The 19,349-nt window shown below is 31.2% G+C and overlaps 2 protein-coding genes across 3 annotated transcripts; both read right to left on the bottom strand.

Annotated features, from left to right (window-relative positions):
- Positions 1 to 1,416: 1,416 nt before the first annotated feature.
- On the bottom strand, positions 1,417 to 4,642 carry LOC114421331 (NAD(P)H dehydrogenase (quinone) FQR1-like). The gene is made up of 4 exons (XM_028387204.1): positions 4,494 to 4,642; positions 2,735 to 2,828; positions 2,013 to 2,275; positions 1,417 to 1,913 (listed from the first exon to the last, which is right to left on the bottom strand). The coding sequence occupies exons 1-4, from the start codon at positions 4,517 to 4,519 to the stop codon at positions 1,679 to 1,681; spliced, it is 618 nt and encodes a 205-aa protein (XP_028243005.1). The 5' UTR covers positions 4,520 to 4,642; the 3' UTR covers positions 1,417 to 1,678.
- A 7,477-nt stretch (positions 4,643 to 12,119) lies between these two features.
- On the bottom strand, positions 12,120 to 14,596 carry LOC114422313 (U-box domain-containing protein 8-like). Of its 2 annotated transcripts, XR_003668670.1 has the most exons (2): positions 13,204 to 14,596; positions 12,120 to 12,533 (listed from the first exon to the last, which is right to left on the bottom strand). XR_003668670.1 is itself a non-coding variant. In XM_028388607.1 (1 exon), the coding sequence occupies exon 1, from the start codon at positions 14,389 to 14,391 to the stop codon at positions 13,291 to 13,293; it is 1,101 nt and encodes a 366-aa protein (XP_028244408.1). In that variant the 5' UTR covers positions 14,392 to 14,596; the 3' UTR covers positions 12,999 to 13,290. The 2 variants fall into 2 exon arrangements, 1 of the variants encoding a protein (XP_028244408.1); XM_028388607.1 differs by lacking the exon at positions 12,120 to 12,533 and having other exon boundaries at positions 12,999 to 14,596.
- Positions 14,597 to 19,349: the final 4,753 nt, after the last annotated feature.

Genomic DNA, 19,349 nt, shown 5'->3' with positions numbered 1-19,349 from the left:
TTATGTAGAATTTGAAGGTGATCCAAGAAATGTGAGATTAGATTTATGTGATTATGATGTACAAGTTATATCTAAATATCTATTTTTTCATGTTGCATCGTGTTTCCTTTATCATTTTTAATCCTTACAAACTTTAAAATTCAGATTTAGTCTTACAAAATTGCTATCATTCAATTTTAGTCCTTTAGAAATTGTCATTTTTCAATTTTATTCCCTAAAAAAATTTAATTTTAGTCCCATTTTTTTTCTTACTTTAGCATTTTAGTCGCCCACAATATCATTCAAACCATTATTAGAGAAAAATGACAAAAGTGAGAGCGAAACAACATGGTTCGAACGTAAGACCGGATACACTTATTTTAAGCTCACTTTTTTTTACCAAATTGACTTTTCAGTTTAAGTGGATTGTGGACTAGGTGAGTTCAAGGTATTTTAGGAGAGTTTGAGCAAGTTAGGTGGATGTTTAGATAATGTGGTTCTAATTTCTCTTTTGCCATTAATCCCTAATAACGATTAGGCATGTTTTAAATTTTTGGAATTCCCACACCCAACCATAATCAATCAATGAGTGATTTTAATAAAAATATAGTATTATTATTCCCGATTTATTGGCCAAGTGGGCTTTTAGTTTAGGTGAATTACATGTTCAAGGTGTTTGAAGCGACTCCACATGAGTTGGGTAAGGATTGATGTTTGAGTCATGCTATTTTACTTCCAACTTTCTTATTATTCTCTAATAGGATTATTTGCTGTACGATTTAATTTGATTTTTAGAAAAAAAGTCATTCATACAAAAAATAAAATAAAGATACGATTCAATTTAATTCGATTTAAATATAAAATTAAATCCGAATTAAATTGCTTAAAATAAATGTATGGTCGATACTATTGATAAAATAAAAATAGATGAAAAAGGGATTAGAAATTTTTAAAATGATTAAAATAAGACAAACAAATTAAGTAATGACTAAAAAGTATTTTTTTTAGGGACTAAAACCGAAAGATGGCAATATTACCATGATTAAATCTTAGTAGCCTAGCTTAGTAGCCTTATTCTTAAATTCTTCCATTTCTTAATATATGTCCTTCTTCGATCATAATTCAATATTCCTGGTAAGATTAAGAATAAGGCTATTAAGCCAGGACTAAATGAGATTATGTGTGCACAATGTTTCGGCAACATTGTTGTTGAAATAAAGCTACTAAGCTAGGCTAGTGCTTTAAAACATACGTGTAAATTTTAGTTAAAATGAGAAAGCCTTATTTCAATAGAAAAGAACGAGGATATCATTGTCAAGTTAGTTAGATAATCAAGGTCGTGGACTCATGGCTTATCTCAGTTTATCATATCGTAAAAACAAAATATACTTTCATCGTCATTGATTAGCACCGCCCTACCAATATTATAACAAACACTTTGATCTCAATGAAAATAGTAACAATTGACAAATTCTTGTTATTGACAATAACATTGTATTTTGAGGATACATCATTATGACAAATGACAACACAATAGTATTGAACCCAAGTGTTGATTACTTTCTCTCTCTCTCTCATTCTCTCTCTCTAATTAACATCTTATTCTGTTGGAAATTATGAACTGGAAACTGGACATATGACGCACATAACTCTTTTGCTTAAGTATATAGAAACATGAAATGGTAGATGTATAGAGATCTCACTGAGATGATCCCTTAAGCTTCTTAGCAATGCCAGCAAAGTACTTCCCTTGATGAAAAGCTTGAGCCAATTCTAACTCAGTTGGTTGTCTGGAACCATCCCCGGCATAGGTACCTGCACCATAAGGGGATCCACCCTTCACATTCTCCATCTCAAACATCCCAGCACCAAATGTGTAACCAATGGGCACAAAAATCATCCCATGGTGAACAAGCTGAGTAATAGATGTCAACCTGCAGAATTTTAAAAATCAGAAAACAACTAATGATCACCGGAATAAGCACAAAAAAAGAATTGTTCAAGCAAAAACTGAGCGAGATTCGGTAACTCACGGAGTAGTCTCTTGTCCACCTCCTTGAGAACCAGTGCTGTAAAAGATTCCTGCAGGCTTTCCAGCTAGTGCCTGTGTGCGCCACAGGCCTCCAGTTGCATCCATGAAAGCTTTGAATTGAGCAGCCATCAGTCCAAATCTTGTGGGGAAACCAAGCAATAAGCCATCAGCCTCAGGTAGCTCGTTGGGTGTAATAATCGGTACATCACTCTTTGGAGGTGCACCCATCTTCCCAAGGACCTCTTCAGAAAGTGTTTCAGGTACCTGTATGAATAAGCACATCATAAATAATACATATTGAAAATTCCCAAATTGTTCCAAGTTCTAATGGATTGTGGAGCATATATAACTTGGCTAGAAAAGTGATTTTGTAACTCATTCTTTTAACCTACTCATCCTTCATGAGTGAAATTTATCTTAGTCTCATTAAATAATAATGGGACTCAATAAATGGGGAAGTGACACGCATGGGTCCCTTATGAATTTCACCTAATAATAGTGTGTTAGAAAATACGTTACTATAGCATTTCTCAACTAGGTTAAAGCATCTAAATTCTAAAAGTTATACAATGGTTATTTGAACACTTTGATTACTAGAAAGAAGCCAATCTTGGACAGATAGACAACAAGAAGATAGACGTTAAGTAATCTCAAATTGTGAAATAACTGAGCACTAGTGTCCAAGAGAGAGGTTTATAACTCAAAAGACTTGTCATTACAAACCTGCCATAGCTTTGCTTCCACACCTTCAACGGAACCAGCTCCCTTTTTAATCTCTTCAGCTAACTTCTCAACATGTCCGTACGTAGAATAGTAACTAAACAATAAAAAAGCAATGTAAATTTTAATCAGAAGGAAGTTATCATAGGCCATAAGGTACTAAAAATAATAATGAGCCCAAACCAGAAAAGGGTTGAGACACTCTTCTTTTACAAAAAGAACAGACAAAAGAACTCATCAGTAAAAGTTAAATTTTGGGTAAATAATAACACCAAAGCTCAATCAAGGTCGTCATAACACAGAACAAGGCGTGATTCACTAATTTGTGAAGGATTATTTGTACCTACCACTAATGCATCAACAGAGGATTATGTTTATGGTGGCACTATGATATCACCAAGGACAAGTATAAGCATTTTAGTACCACCACCAGACAAGACATGATGACATTGACAGCTCGTTCGACACAGCGAGAAACCATTCAAACAAAGCCTGCCTCCTTTGTATTGGCATAAGAAATAATGGAAATGGTTGAGGCCAAAGAAACATTTTTCAAATACTAAAGTATATCGGAATTTGCAAGCCAAGGATGAGTCATCAATAATGATGAATCTCAGGACCACACTCTAACAAAGTGCGTGGGACTTGCACTCTCGTTTCCATGGATAGATATTATTTGCCTTTACAACCTTCTTATGAAAAGTTTGGTCTGTGGGGGGGTTCACATCATAGCTTTCTCTGTTGCTATTGCTAATTTCCCCTTTGAACCACTGTCCCCTCACCCTCAAGGTTTTCCCTTCCCAAAAAATAGAAAGAAAAAATAAAAAAATCCTCCACATCAAAACTCTCTTCCCTTTCAGTTGTATACCCTCAAACCCTTCTAAAAGGGAGAAAAAGATTGAAGAAATGACCAATCAACAGAGAATAAGAAAGCAAGATCTATGTTAAGATTTCTCCAATTCTCCTTTGGGGGGCAACATAAATTTATGCCCATGCTCAAACAAAAAATTGAGGGTTAAGTTCAATTCCTCATGCTAACAAAAATTAACAAACTAGAAAATTAATATTTGCCGATAAAAAAAAGTAATTCATTTGATGTGATTCTCTAATTTGGCTTGATTGGATTCAAAATAGGCGCAACAGAAATAAGTTATTCATTACAAAAAAGTTAATTGATGACAAACAACAGCACAATCTCCTAAATTGTTGAAGGGAGTAATAAAAGAACAGCATGAAATTCTGAGAACTTTTCTTTATCAACAAAGATAAAATGGATAGCGTCAAATACTAAAATGGAAAATGACTAATAAGTGGCACTAACACGCAGAGTTGACTATCTTGAATGGAGAATCGTGCAATAATAAGAAAGACACATAATGCACACTAAAACACAAAGACCCAATTCCCAATTTTCTATTTTCAGCACCTACTTAAACCAATACCCAATCGACAAACTGGGAAAGGAAGCAAATAGCCATAGTCACCGAAAATCATAAACAGAAGACTAGAAACCCAACAACCAGCGAATAACACAGCAAACCGAACAACAAAGATGGGGAAAACAACAATAACAATCCTCGTATCATTCATTACACATAATATAAATATGTTTGTGTGTGGGAAAATAAAGCAAAGCCACAGAAGTGAAAAGTGAGGGAAGAAAAAAGGAAAAAAGAAAAATTGGCCAATGAAATTGAAGTGTCTTTTTTGAAACATGTATATCAGAGCATCTGATAGAGGAAAAAGAGGAAGAATGACTTACACAATGTAAACTTTAGTGGTAGCCATTGAAGGGTGTTTATTGCTCTGAGACTCTCTCCGTGTGTCTCTATAGAAGAAAAAGAAACAAGGTGTGGGTGGATGAGAATGTTGACAGGGTACCTGTGCTTATATAGTGCATGCCCCTCTATCACAAGCTGTAAATTAGTGCATGCCCTTCGTTTATTTATTTTCTTGAAATGAGTGATTCCAATTAACAATAAATAAAAATTGTATTTCATTTATGTGCATAATTAATGAGTATTTAATGATTTTACATAAAGTTTTTTTTTAATTTCATTCAAAATTATTATATCATATCCTATTGCCTTCTTTTAACGATTTATTTACATGTAGTATTTTAAAAATGATTATTTTTTTTTACATATCTCTTGAGCTAGGCTCTAACTGCAAACAGTTTCACCCAGTTACATAGTTGCATAGCCACTCAATTAATCCTTAGGTGCCAGAAAATCTCGCCAATGAGATTGTTCATCAAACAGCAAACGAGAAAAGTGACCTTGGAAGAATTTCTATTATATATTTTTTTTAAATAAAAAAACTAAAACAAACACATGAATTTTTTTAAAAAAAAAGTAATTATTTTTAGAAATGATTATTTTACGAAAAAAAGTTGTAACAACATGCCCCTTATTTGTTTATTATATCAGGTCTTGATAAAAAAAATTAAGTGAGAAAGAAATCTAACATCCAAAAGTTTAGAATTTTGTTTAAAGTAACAAGTTGTATGATTTTTAAAATGGATTTAATGATTATGTAATAACATTATAAAATTATTTTACATTGTTATTCAGTCACAAATTACCGTTTAGATTATTTTAAGTTAATTATTTTAAAAAATCAATAAATTTATCATATATAATTAATTATGATTGAATGATTGTATAAATTTTTTTGTATTATCAATGTATAATCTTTTTTCTCTGTCAAAAATTGTTTTACACCATCAGAGCATACACATCAAATTCTATTAATAATTATGTGTTATTGCATCTTTTCTTAGAAATTGAACTTTGATAAGAAAGAATTAGATGGAACTATGAATGGCCTTATCTTGAGAATCTGAACTTTGCATCTTTTTGTATGGTGTATGTCTTTTTTTTCCTAAATAAAATTGTGTAAGAAATTATACGAAAAAACAGCACATACATTGATACAAAAACTAGATAATATGTCTATCTTTTTGACAAATAGCAACTTATATGATTTGTATAGATTTTGTGTAAATTAAAAATAAACGAAATTCTTTTAAGTTAAGAATTGACAACTTATTTGCATTCAACTCTTGTAAGACAACCACAAATTAGATATGATTAATTTGCATCCAACTTTGTGAGTTAGGGATTGAGTCTTAAGTTTTTAAAGAATTTAAATAGAATCTACTTACAATAATGTATTCTAATATTATTTTTAAAGAATCCAAGAAGAGTGTGAGGATTAGTGGGAAGGTGAAGTGGTTGAATGGCAAGAAGGGGTTTGAGTTCATAACCCTTTGAAGTTAAAGGTGAGTGGAGTTTGGGTTTTTAATCCATGTCTTAAACAATTTAGCAGCTTAAATAACTTGATTTTGGAACCTCTAGGAGTCTACATTGAGCTATAGTGATCCTTAGAGACCTCAAATTTAGTATAGATACTACTTCATAGGGCTACTCAAAACTATAGTATTTTGTTGTATCTCAGTATGTGATCCAATTTAGAATTCATGTACAAAAGTCACTAAGAAGCTTGGAGGCTGAAGTTTTAGTTTTAAGGATCCAAATTTAGTTCTACTCATCTAACTGGCCTAAAATTTTGAAGGCACACTATATTTGTGATAAAACTTATGAAAAATTTAAGATTTCATCTTAAAATTATTCTTGATTTGAAAGTTGCACACAAAGGTTGATTCTTGAGCTAGTTTAAATTTGACCCTTATGTATAAAAAAAATAATTGTTAAGAGAAATCATTATTTTTAAATGAATCTTAATATCTTGATCCTTATTTTCTAATCAAGGGATATTTCTGAGTTAAAAATAAAAATTAAAGAGTGAAAAAATGATTTTTCAGTGAACTATATATTTATCTCAAAGTACATTGGCATTTTGAATTGATGACTCTTTTACTTATATATCGTATCGTATTATTTTACTTCTTCCCAACATTATCCATAGTAGGCCTATATAATTTGGACGGTTCCAACGTTTAATACACTCTTTTGCTTTTTGGCAGGGATAATATGATAGATACTTTCCTTTTCTTTTGTTGCATACGTCTGTCAATGTGTGCACACTGCTAATTAAACTTAAGCCGTACTTTAATTTTTTGTTGTTGGTGTAATCATGTATATAATAGTGGACCGCGTGAATACTTTAGTGACACCTTGGAGGCTTGGACTGCTTCTTGGTCAAAAAAAGGTCATAGTTACATACATACAGAAATGGTAATTGCTGAATAATGTGAACTCAAATGCTTGACGTTGCATCAGGAAATGGATTTTGCTACTCTGATCTGATTCAAATGTTGATAATGGTGTAGAAAAATAGAAAGAAAGAAAAAAGATAAAAAGCCTTTCACCTTCAATTTTTTATTGTTTTCATCTATAAATTCGATTAGTGACTGTGACTATTAAACTATGGAGATATATCAAAAAATTAAATAATTGTTTTAAAAAATACACAATTATTTTATTATAACTCATTCACTACAAATATATTCTTGACACCATATTAGTATGAAGATGTTACCTTACCAACTAATTAAAAACCACTTAAATATAATTTTTAAAGTTATTATTATTATTATAAAAGTTGTTAATTTTATCATACATAATCATTCATAATTAGATTAATATAAAAACTTGAGTAAACTATTTATATATTAATTGGTAAAAGATTTTTATACTAACATTGAACACAAATTATTATATATGATTAATTATTGACTTTTAAATTAACTAACTTTAAATATCACATACACTAATAATTTATTTTTTTTGTAAATTTACCGTGTAAATTTTATTTACACTAATCTATTTAGAAATATCTATTATATATAATTCTGTAAAATTTATTTACACTTATTGATGCATTGAACTCACTTTTTTTTTTCATTTTTCTCTCAAAATCACCTACTCTCTTTTACTTCTTTCATTTTCTCACTTTTCAATTTTTTCATTCATTGTACAAAACACTAGATTCTTCTCTAGTAGTATATAAAAATTAATCTCTAAAATGCATTTTAATTAACTTCTTTAAGAAAACATCAAACTTAATTTGTAGTCTTATTCATTTCATGTCATTCGGAGCATTATGATCAATGCAAAATTTGATATTGAAAGAGTAATTAATGAAGCAAATCAAATTTGCCATCCTCTATCCATCTCTCACTCCAAAGGACATGGCCCCACAAATGCTAAAAATCTATAAAGTTAATTAACGACACGTCTTCCTTCTCATCATATCTAATAGAGTATTGCTTGCTCCGAGGGGAAAGAATAAGTCTTCTCATATGTTCCTTTCACATCTTTTGTGTTTCTTTTTTCCCCCTTTAATTACTCTAATTTCTAGAGGTGGATGGACCATTGAACGTTCTACGGTTCTACTCTGCAATCATCGCCCCTGAATGTCTTTTGATGGGTTTTCATCATTGGCCTTTGAGGGAATAGAACTATTGAAGCTCTCTAGCTCCTTCATCATGTTTCCATAGTTCATGACATTGCATTCTCGTCGCTTACATATAGTTAGTTTTCTTATCCAAAACTAGTTCATTCTTGGAGAGATATAGGTTCTATTCTTTAAGGAATTTAACAAAGAACCAGCCACCCCTTACACGTAAATTAAAACTTACCCAATACAATAAGCAAAAACACTCAATGCGAAAATAGTGTAGCTTGTTGCTCAAAGTTTGTAAATCCCTACCAATTGGAGATATTATTACTGAAATGAGGCAAATGAGTAAAATTTTATTTGAGTACAAGTGTGAGATAAAATATCACATTGTGTAAGAATAATATTATTAAGCATCTTATAAGTTTTAAAATTTAAAATTAAAATGTGATATTAAGTTCATTTATATGATTGGTGATAATTGTACAAATCTTTGTGGTTTATCTCTCTTGATTGCACAACAAACTTATTATTGAGCTATCCTTAACAACCCTCCAACCTCAAGCCACAGACGAGTGAGGCTAAAATATGGGATTATCACTAAGATGAAGATTAGCCTGAAGACCCCGAAGAATATTTCAATGTGGTCGGCAAAGATGGGATTTAAATCCTTCACTTGAATACAAATATTATAAGGAGGTTGCCATTCTTGTTCGGCATGTTCAAAAATATTCTTCAAGAGTTCTTTTAAGAGAGCAATATTGTTTGCTTATACTTGATACCTTTACTTAAAATATACAATTTTTGCAACTGAGTGATGCAAATGTTTTTTTCCATGATAAACAATGGTACTCAGCATATGCAAGTTTTTGCAAGTGAGCGATACTGGGAGTTGGTTCCTCATATCACAAGATTCATTTCTTGTATCATGAAGGAGCATTCCTTCGACGGATCGTGATTTTATACCTTGGTTCTTGACTGCTATAGTATACATATCATATATATGAGTCCTACTTGGTCCTAGATCAACCTAAAGAAGTCAGTTCAAAGGAATCAACCACAAGCTTGGCTATAAAGCTTGGTCCAAAGGAATTAATCATGGGTTTGGACGCTCAGTCGTAAAGTTTAGCCTAAAGGAATCTAAAAGTACAAAAATATAAGCAAATGTTTATTATTAGATAACATACCAATAAAATATTTAATTTATGTGAAATTTAGCATGAATAATATCAAATTAGTTAATGGTTGAATTGACGAAATTGCTATCTTATGAAATTTTATTAACTGGTATGAATATAAATTTTAAAACCTAATATCAATTCAACCTGATTCAACTGACCAACTAAGAATGGCCTAGCAGTAATGGGATGGGACTTGGGGTACGTAGATCCGTAGATGTATAAAGTCTTAAGTTTGATCTCATTGCAATCATTGTACATTGAGAGAAAAAAATCAACCTGATTCAACTATATTTGCGGTTCCACCAAACATTTGCGTAATATTATTGTGGTCGATGCATCCCAATTCCTTGCTCACGGACCTATTGTGGTTCTATCTGAATGACTTATCGGAAACTATTCTTAACGAACGATTGGTGATTTTAGCCCGCAATCCTAGGAAGTTGATGACAATAACTCAAGTGATATGAAAATGAATGTATTCTTAGCCATACGCAATATAATATGCATATTTATGACATGTCAATTTTATTAATGCAATAGTAGTTCTCAACTCTACTATCTTAAGTTTTAAAAAAAGCTTAACATGAAATTTTTCTACAATAATGAGTTACAACTAATGATGGTCTGGTAGATTAGATAGCTCTAAATATTCTCACAAGTAAATCTTTCTTACAAATAGGGTTTAATACCTAGAGCTTTCAATTTCTATGACAACAATATAGACGTCAATTAATACTTTAAACCATGCCAAAACAGTTTTACGTAAGCAAAAGGATTGTTGAAGTAAAGATATACCAGTTATTTATAAACAAATTAAATTCACCAAAAAAAAGTTATTTATAAACAAATTAACATTACATCATTATTAATACCAGTTGCCGCATACTATACTAGTAGAAGAAATAGTGAACATTTCATGACAACATATGTTATTAATATTCTTTTAAATTTTATTATTAATAAAAATTTACAGAAAATTACAAAATTTATGGGTCTCTCTTTTCATTTATTGAGTCTCTTTCTTAATTTTATAGTTAAAAAAAATTAACCACCGATAAAAATGTCTGTTAGAATAAGTGTACTAAAAATTATGTTAATAACACTCCTCTCGTGATAATTAACAATAATAATGAATCAAAATAACCTTTTGACAAAATCTGCGCAGATTCAATCTCTTCTTGGTTTAACAGTGCAGAATTATATTGTTAAAGGATCCTTTTTATGCGTATTTTAAATGTTAAAAACTTATAAAATGATATTTTAATTTTAATTTTTAGTGTAATGATAATTAAACTTGTGATATTATATTTATTTAATATTATTTTGAGTTTTTAATGGATATTTTTTTATCAATACTACTTTAATTATAATTTAACTATTAAACCTTGAACTAATATGTAGGCCAATTAAAAATCAGTCAGATTTTAAAAACATTAAACCTAACAGAAGCAATCCTCCCAAATCTCAATTAAACTGTATGGAAACGTACATTCTCCAAGTAAGACCTGAATAATAATTTTCTAATCGGGGAAGTATCTGAGAAGTGACACGATAATATAAAAAAATTGAAAGAAAATCCCAGGCACACGGTTCACAAATCCGGCTAGGATCACCTAGATTCGTGAGAGCTTTTATAATTATCATTGCAATCATAATCCTGCTGAGAGGCTGAGACGACTCTCTTAATAAATGAGTTATAGAATTTTGTACTAAAATATTTTCATGTTCCCAATATAAAACAAACCCAAATCAAGAGGCTGAGACAACTCTTTCAATTTAATATAAGAATAATTTCATAAACCCTCGTTGGCTTCTCCTGCAGAGAATCGTTCTAAAGAAAAAAGTGTGTTGACCAAACCAATCTTGTGTAGATGAATCTACATCAAAATATTAAATAGTGTTTGATAATGTAATACATGACACTACAGTAAAACTCTTATAAAGTGAATCAAAAGAAGAAGAAAAAAATAGCTGAGAATCTTATGCTCTGTAATCTTAACATACCATTGCACTAAATTCTGCATTAATATTGTCAACCACACGGACATTAAACAACCTCTATTAACGACCTCTGGCAAAACTTTGGAAGTTAAACCAAATTACTGCAAATGCTTTGCTATCTACTGCAAAACCAAACAAAGTAGCAACTTGCCAGGTTTTATCTGGTGAAGTTTTAACCATTTGGGATCCTCCTTAAACAAGTCAAAGAAGCATGCATAGGTAGTATTTTTTATGTAGGGAAATCAAAGAAAAATTTATGATGCAATTTTCTATTAAATCTGACAACCAAACTTTTAAGAGAAGGATAGGAAGCATATTGGAATATCACTAAGAATATCCCACTCTTTCAAACCACAAGGCAGATAACATCTGCATAAAACGTATCCTGAGCACATCCTCAATCTTCAGTTAGTATCTCTGAGGAACTTTAACAATATCACACTCTAGAGAATTTACACTTAATTAGAGTAGACAGAAGTCTTTCTACCACACATGGACTGTATACTCGTTATTAAAACTAAAAATAACGACATGGCATGGGTACAAACCACTGAAACCCATGCAAGTGTACTCATCTAAACTTAAATCACAAGTTTGAACTTTGAAGTACTTTTACAACCAGTGTGCTTCAGGATTAAAAATGTTTTCCTCCAACTTCTATGTCCAGATCCAAATGATGTTACTAGTAATCACTGATAAACTGAACATTTACTTGTATACATCATGATATAATAAACATGCCTTTTTTCCCAAATTGGTACCAACATCATCACATCATTTGTTCTTGATCACACAAACATTAAAACTTTGTCATTATAAATATTAAGAATAGAGCACTAACTACATGGGATGGATTTCTAAAATTTCATTGATTACGAATTTATTTCATATATGCTTATATGCAAGAACAATTCAGAGTCCAGATATAGTCATATATGCAAAAATGAATTCTCGAACTTTACATGTGTGTCACAAATCACAATTCAAAAGCGCAAGTTTTACTTGCAATACATATTTTGGTAATGACTGATTACTGAACACATTTTATGGGTGAAAACTGAAAATTGAAAAGAAAACTGAGTCGCAAGTCGATATCCTCCATGTTAAGCCATGCCTCACAAGTAGAAGAATTCTGATCCCCCATCAGCAAACAATAATGGCAGAGCCTTCCGGTCAAAATCAACTATCCATGGCAATTATGGCTCAATGAAAGCCATGCCTCATAAGTCTTTACCAATTTGACTTCAAATTCTAGCCTGTCAGGGTTTTTTTTTTTAACTTCTTGAAATGCACTTTATGTTTGAATTTGATAACAAAAAGTTAAATATATATATATATATATATATATAGGAAAGAAATTTTATGAGTTTGATTTTTATTTTTGAAGAGAAAGTAGTGAAGAAATACAAGTCTAAAAACAGAACATTTCAAAATCATATCCTAAATTCAAGCTTCATTTGAAACATAGCATTTTCTTTTTCATTCAAAATCTAATGAGTGACAGTAAAATTTCAATGCACAGTGCCTTTTTATCTTGGCTATGCATACATTGTCTCTAAAATTTCAATGCATGGTGCTTTTTCAACAGAACTACTACTTACACATAAAGAAAGACATATCTAAAATACAACTTGGAAGTTAAATTTAAGATGCAAGTGTTAACCCAGCGCAACAAAATTGTAAGGAAACCATGAGAAATTTTCTAACTTGAAGCACTCCAATTTAAAGGATCGATCAACTTTCCCATTCAGAACAGCTAAACTAACACCAGAGAACTATCCCATCATCATTATTCAAATATACAACATACAAAAGAACCCTATCACATTCAAAACCAAAAAAAAATGATCTTTCTTTTCATTTTGTACAGAGGACCCACCCAACAAGGCAGAACCAATAAACCAAAAAAAAAAAAAAAAAACTCACCTCCACATAGGAGAGACAATCAAATCTTTTTTTTACTTCCCATCAAAACTGATTAGTTCACAAACATACTTCGCATTTCCATCATCATCACCTCACCCTACTGTGGTTGAAACGCAGAACCTTAATGAAATTACATGCATTCCTCCTCACTTTCTCATTATCATCTTCCACAAACCCAAGAGAAGCTTCTAGACCCCCTTCTTCCAGAGCCACCATAACCATTCTTTGGCTATAAGAACAAACCGAAGTGAGTGCAAAGAGCGCATATTGAATCCCCCTCGAGCTTCCGTTCCTCAAAACGTTAACCAGAATCTGAACACAACCGTCATAACATTCCATTTGCTCCCTCCCTTCTTTGCACTTCGCCAAAACGCCGATCACCTCAACACACCGTTCGAGTCCAATTCCGACGTTTGTGAGGAGAATCGGCACCGCACCGCAGCTCACGGCTCTTCTCCGGTTGTCCGGAAAGGAGCAGAGCGCGTAGAGCGCGGTGGCAGCCTCCTTCCGCTCCCGCCCCTTGCCCCCGTCGCGGAGGATCGCCACGAGCGCCGCGATCGCCGCCGGGAACGCGCCGATGGTGGCCTTGTTCACCTCCACGACCGCGAGGCTCGTGACGATGGTCGCCGCGACGGCGCGGCAGTCCGGGAACGGCGCGTGGAGGAGCACCGCTACCACTCGCGCGACCACGCCCTCGGCGACGAGGCCGACTTTCGAGTCGTCGTCGAGGGTGAGGTTGAGGAGCAGGGGGAGCGCCTTCTCCTGGAGGCTCGGGTCGTCCACGGCGGCGAGCACGGCGGGGACGGCGCCGGACTCCGCCAGCCTCCGGCGGAACGCCGAATCGCGCTTCGATAAGCGCGTGAGGTGCTTAAGGGCCTCAATTTTGGAATCGGAGGATGAAGAATTGGAAGTGAGGGTTGAAATTAGGGTTTCGGGTTGGGAAATTGTTTGGTGGAGAGGGGAGAGGAATGTGTAGTTGGAGATTAAGCTTCGCAGCGCGTGGTTGGGGATGAGGGAGGGGTGGTCGGGAAGGGGTAGTTTGGTAATTGGACATGTTCGGTGACCCGCATCGAGCCAACGTTGAATTGAGGAACGGTCGAAGGTGTGACCCGAAGAGAGGATGACAGGGTCCGACATTATTTCCAGGGAGATTGGACACTTGAAGTAGTCGGGGAGATGGGTCGCCATTTTTTTCTGCTGTGAAGTTACTGCTACTACCCTTCTTCAGTCAGTGTGTGAGTGTGTCTGAATGAGACAGAGAGAGAGAGAGAGGGTTTTTGAGGTTTTTGAGGCCTCTAATGAGTTTAGTTCCTTTCGTTCCGCCATTGCTCCTTTTTAGCTTCATCACAGGGATTTTGTTTTTCGGACAGGAATGCCCTCCTTCAAACACGGTAATCTCCACCAACGCCAAGGGATTTTCGTGATTTTGGATTGCTTTTTCATACTTTCCAATAGTTTATTCGGGTCATTTTTTAACATGTTCTAAAATATCAAATACTAGTCAAAGATAATAAATAAAATGTAATGTTAATTTATTTAAATAATGAAATATAATGTCATTTTATTTGAACTATTTTATTTTTGTTAAGTGAAACATAATTACAAATATTTAGAACAATATTGACAATAAATGAGAGGATTTTATTCTTTTAGCATAAAATAATTTTTAGAGTATATTTATAAATATATGATATAAAAATATTATGAGAAAATAAGTTACATGTACTAGCAATCTAAACTAATTATATACTATCTACAATCACAAACTAATTATGTATAATAAATTTATTATTTTTTATAATAATTAAAAGTCATTCTAACAATTACTTCTAATTGATATTCTAATTGATAATATAAAATTATTTTATATTGTTAATACATTATCATTAAACTAAAATATTATATATATTTTATTAAATATTTCAAATGATTTTAAAAAATACTAAATGACATTTACTATTTTTTAATATCATGGGTAATTTTAATTAATTTTTTATATATTTAACTTCTTATCATAATATTATATATTGTTGCGCACATCATTCATTCAAAAAAGTCAAACCTTACATAAATATACATTGGTTTTATAGATTTTGTCATCCAATGCCTAGTTACTCGCCTTTTATATATAACTAACCAAACTAAGGTTTGATTTTAAATGATTTAGAAAACTTTTTTCTTAGTTTACTTAATTTTCTTAATTTGAGACACATCTTTTATGTTTTCCTTGATTCTCAATTTCAATTAAACCTCAATTATTTGTTTAGTTATTAATCACACTTCTTTAAAGTGATAAACAAAATTGATTTATGTTCTAAGAATTCTCTTCTTTCTATTTTTATTCTCTTATTGTTCATTAGAGATTAAATTAGTAAGAAGATTAAGCATATAGTGTAATGTCTTTGATTGTCGATTTCTTGACGACTCACACACTACAACACTTCACACAACTTCTTTGTTGGTTAGAGCCCTCCACCGGTCAAAACTCTCTATAGGCAGTCCTTTTTTAGATTTCAACAATTTGTTTTAGCTGCTTTCAAAAGCAATGACTGTCCCCACAAACAAACACGAGACTTTTCAACGTGTTTTGTCATCACTCACACGATTTTTAAAACTTTCCAAAATGTTACTTATCTCATAATTATTTCAAGCCAAACACACTTAATTGTGAAGTTCTTTTGTGGTAGATTACCGAAAAGTTGATATATTTTGTTGTTATAGGTAATATCAATTAATTAATTTACACTATCTTCAATTGTACAGTCTCACACCTGCACAACCTCTGAATCTCTCTCATTGTATCGGGGTGTTACACAAAGAGGTTAATTAACAATCATTAACTATATTAGAAATTTTGGCTCAAGTTGATAATGCAAGTTCATATAATACAATTATTGCATAGGTCAATTAATTAAAAGTAGTGGTCACAAAGAGTTAATCAATTTAGTTTTTGAATGATTGGTCCCAAATAGAATGAAGGATAGCACAACAATATAATTGAACGAGTAATTGGAAATTTTATTGCAATAAAGTAATTAGGGTTCATAAATATGTCCTATGTCATAACCTTAGCTTTTCGGGGTTTAACTAGCCATATGCATTTGGAAGCTTAAAACCAATAAAGAAACCAATAAGAATATTAAACAGAAGAAACTTTACAATATTTGACCCCTATTGTGTTTCCTTCATTATCCCAATGGATATCTCTTATGAAGGTTCACATGTGCTTAGAGAATAACAAAATTTAAAAGTAAACAAAATATAAAGATACTTCTGAAATAACCTTTTATTTATAGGTATAATGAGCTTTCAGTCTAGCAGCATGACCTTACTTTGAGGTATGCATAGTCATGCAAAGTCTATTATAAGTGGTCTCTTAAGCACATGCATGCTTATTTAAACAAGGTTGTGTTTGAATCTCTTTGGTGTAATTTTAATTCTTTTTAAGCCTTTTTTTCAATCCTTTTAGAGTTATAACACTTCCTACACCAAAAGTATCACCTTTTAGATAAAAACAGTTTATTGAGGTGCTATGATTAAAGTGAATAATCGGTACAAGAAATACCAAAATCACAACCAAAATGAAGTTTATTAGGATACGAAGTTATTAAAACAAACACAACAAACTAAGACGAGAAATAAAAACTAATATAATAAAATTAAAAGATCAGCACATATTATCAAATATTTATATTCCGTCCCATTTATTCCAAATATAAATAATATTATCATTTACCTTCCTCATGTATTTCCACTCATTTTATTTTCATTTTTCAATCTATATTGTATAAAAAACCAATATTTAATATTTTAATAGATATAAGATTAACTTAATGATAAAAATTAAAGAGAAAGAGATAAGTCATAAATTTAAAAAAGTCCGTATTTTCCTTCAGCTTTGGAGTTTGATAAAATTAAGAGAGAAGGGCAGTTGGGACTTTCCATAGGATGTTGTGCTACCATGTTTTCAACGTTGTGTGGTTCTGTCGGTTACTTTACCGGAAACAAGAGGGAAGGAGAATGGCGTTTCTTTTCAAAGGACCAAAGTATGTCCATTGTCCATTATCTTTTTTCATTGTTGACAAGAAAGCTTAAGTTCTGCTAAAATGACACGTAACGTGACGGTTCTTTTTATGAACAGTACGAGAACAATGCCTGTGCTGTAAATTCGAATAGTATTCGGTGAGTGAGAAAATTATTTATTGATTTATATAAATAGATACTTATGTTCCATGAGTAAACTATTTTATAATTTATATAAATAAATAATTATGTCCTTGTTATATATATCTCATCATATTAACTTTCATTTATATTTTTCTTATAATTTTAAACATTTTCGTTTTGATTTTAAAGTTTCACTTAAATTAAAAGTATTCTGAAACAGGTTTTCTCAACTCCCATAAAAAATCTATTTTGAAAAAAGAACACGTGTACAATACATGCATTGATAACATTTTAATTAAAAAATATTTTTTGAAATTAAGATAGGTATTAACATTTACTTTTTTTTATAATTATAACTATCAATCTTTTTGTTCAAATAATTATTAATTTATCAAAAAGATATAATTGAGTTGTTGGTTAAATATAATGTGTGAATATTATAAATTTCTTGATATATATCTTTGATTCACACCAATAAAAAATTGTTAATTTTAAATGAATTTAATTATACATTAATTCTATAAAATAGTTTTACATTATTCTAGACATAAGTTATTATTTAAATTTTTAAAATAATTATTTTAAATATTAATAAACTTATTATATATGATATGTGATTGATTGACTGTATAATAAATTTACTCATCTTCTAATTTTAAATTTTTTCACTGTAATGTATTTCCATAAAAGAGAACAACTATAATTGATTCATTAACAATTTTAATTGTTTTTAATCCTTACTAAATTTTTTAAAATAAAGTGTTTTTCAATAAAACCTTGAGTAACACTTAAGAATGTTGGTTAACAAATTAATGAATATTTTTTTATTAGAAATATTGAAGTTGTAATTATCTTATAATTTATAATTATGTCAATGTGAATTGAAACAAGTGATTAAAGATTTAAAATTAATTCTTATTCTTTTCATAAAAACGAGTTTGATTTCTTGCAATGTCACCAAAATTTTATTGATGGACAACTCTCTTCTCTGAGATCTCTTAACATCTAAAGGCTAATTAAATAGTTATAATAACCTATAGACTAATTGCAATTGGATAAAACATGCCGTTCTATCACTTTTACTAGTAAAACAAGAAAGGAAAAAAAAGAGACTGGTTACGTATAATTCTACTTATTTAGAATCCTTACTGAAAATCAAACAAATAAAGTGTCTAACAAAATGATAATGCTAAATTTAAATTAAGCGAATCCCAAACACACGAGCAAGGTCACAATCAAAATTACACGAAGACCCAATAATCTAGGGTCGAGACACAAACCTAAAGACAATAAACTACATTTATTGGGGGGAAAAGTTAGGGTTAGGGGCCTTGAAGTTTAATACTGAAAGTGAAATGGCGATGTGTATACGTAACTCAAATCGACGTGGCTGTGCTGCGGGTCACCAGTGACTGAGTGAGGACGGTAGTCAACAATCATAAAAGTCCAAATTTGTGAGCCAATCGCGCTAGAGGGTCACACATGCTTCTCTTATATCGTTCCTCTTTCAATTCGTTGCTTTGATCATTGTCTTTCTTTGATTCAATTTTTACGTACCAAGACATACAAGTACATCTGTCTCAAATATGTGGATATACATCACCATTCTTATACAAAAAAAAAATAAAAAAATCCAAATTCGAGTACCACCTTTTCTTTGCATTTCTCTTAATTGATATCAAATAAAAATGTTAATTTAAAATATTGAATATCTTATATTCTATTTAATATTATTTTTTATAAAAAATTAAGATGGTTTTTAGGAAATATTGTAAGACAATATAATATAATTTTTGAAATAAATATTTTTAAAATATTATTTTGTTATTTAATTTTAAGATATGGTATAATTATGTTTTCAATTTCTATAAAATGAGTAAATTTTGATTCTGATCTCTATAATATTGTTTTTGTTTTTCAATCTTATAAAATTTGAAATAATTATTTTTGATCCTTGTAAAATGAGTGATTTTTTTAAT

This window comes from Glycine soja, chromosome 8 (genome assembly GCF_004193775.1).
Source record: "Glycine soja cultivar W05 chromosome 8, ASM419377v2, whole genome shotgun sequence".
NCBI classification, from domain to species: Eukaryota; Viridiplantae; Streptophyta; class Magnoliopsida; order Fabales; family Fabaceae; genus Glycine; species Glycine soja.
This window is presented reverse-complemented; position numbering and strand designations above follow the sequence as displayed.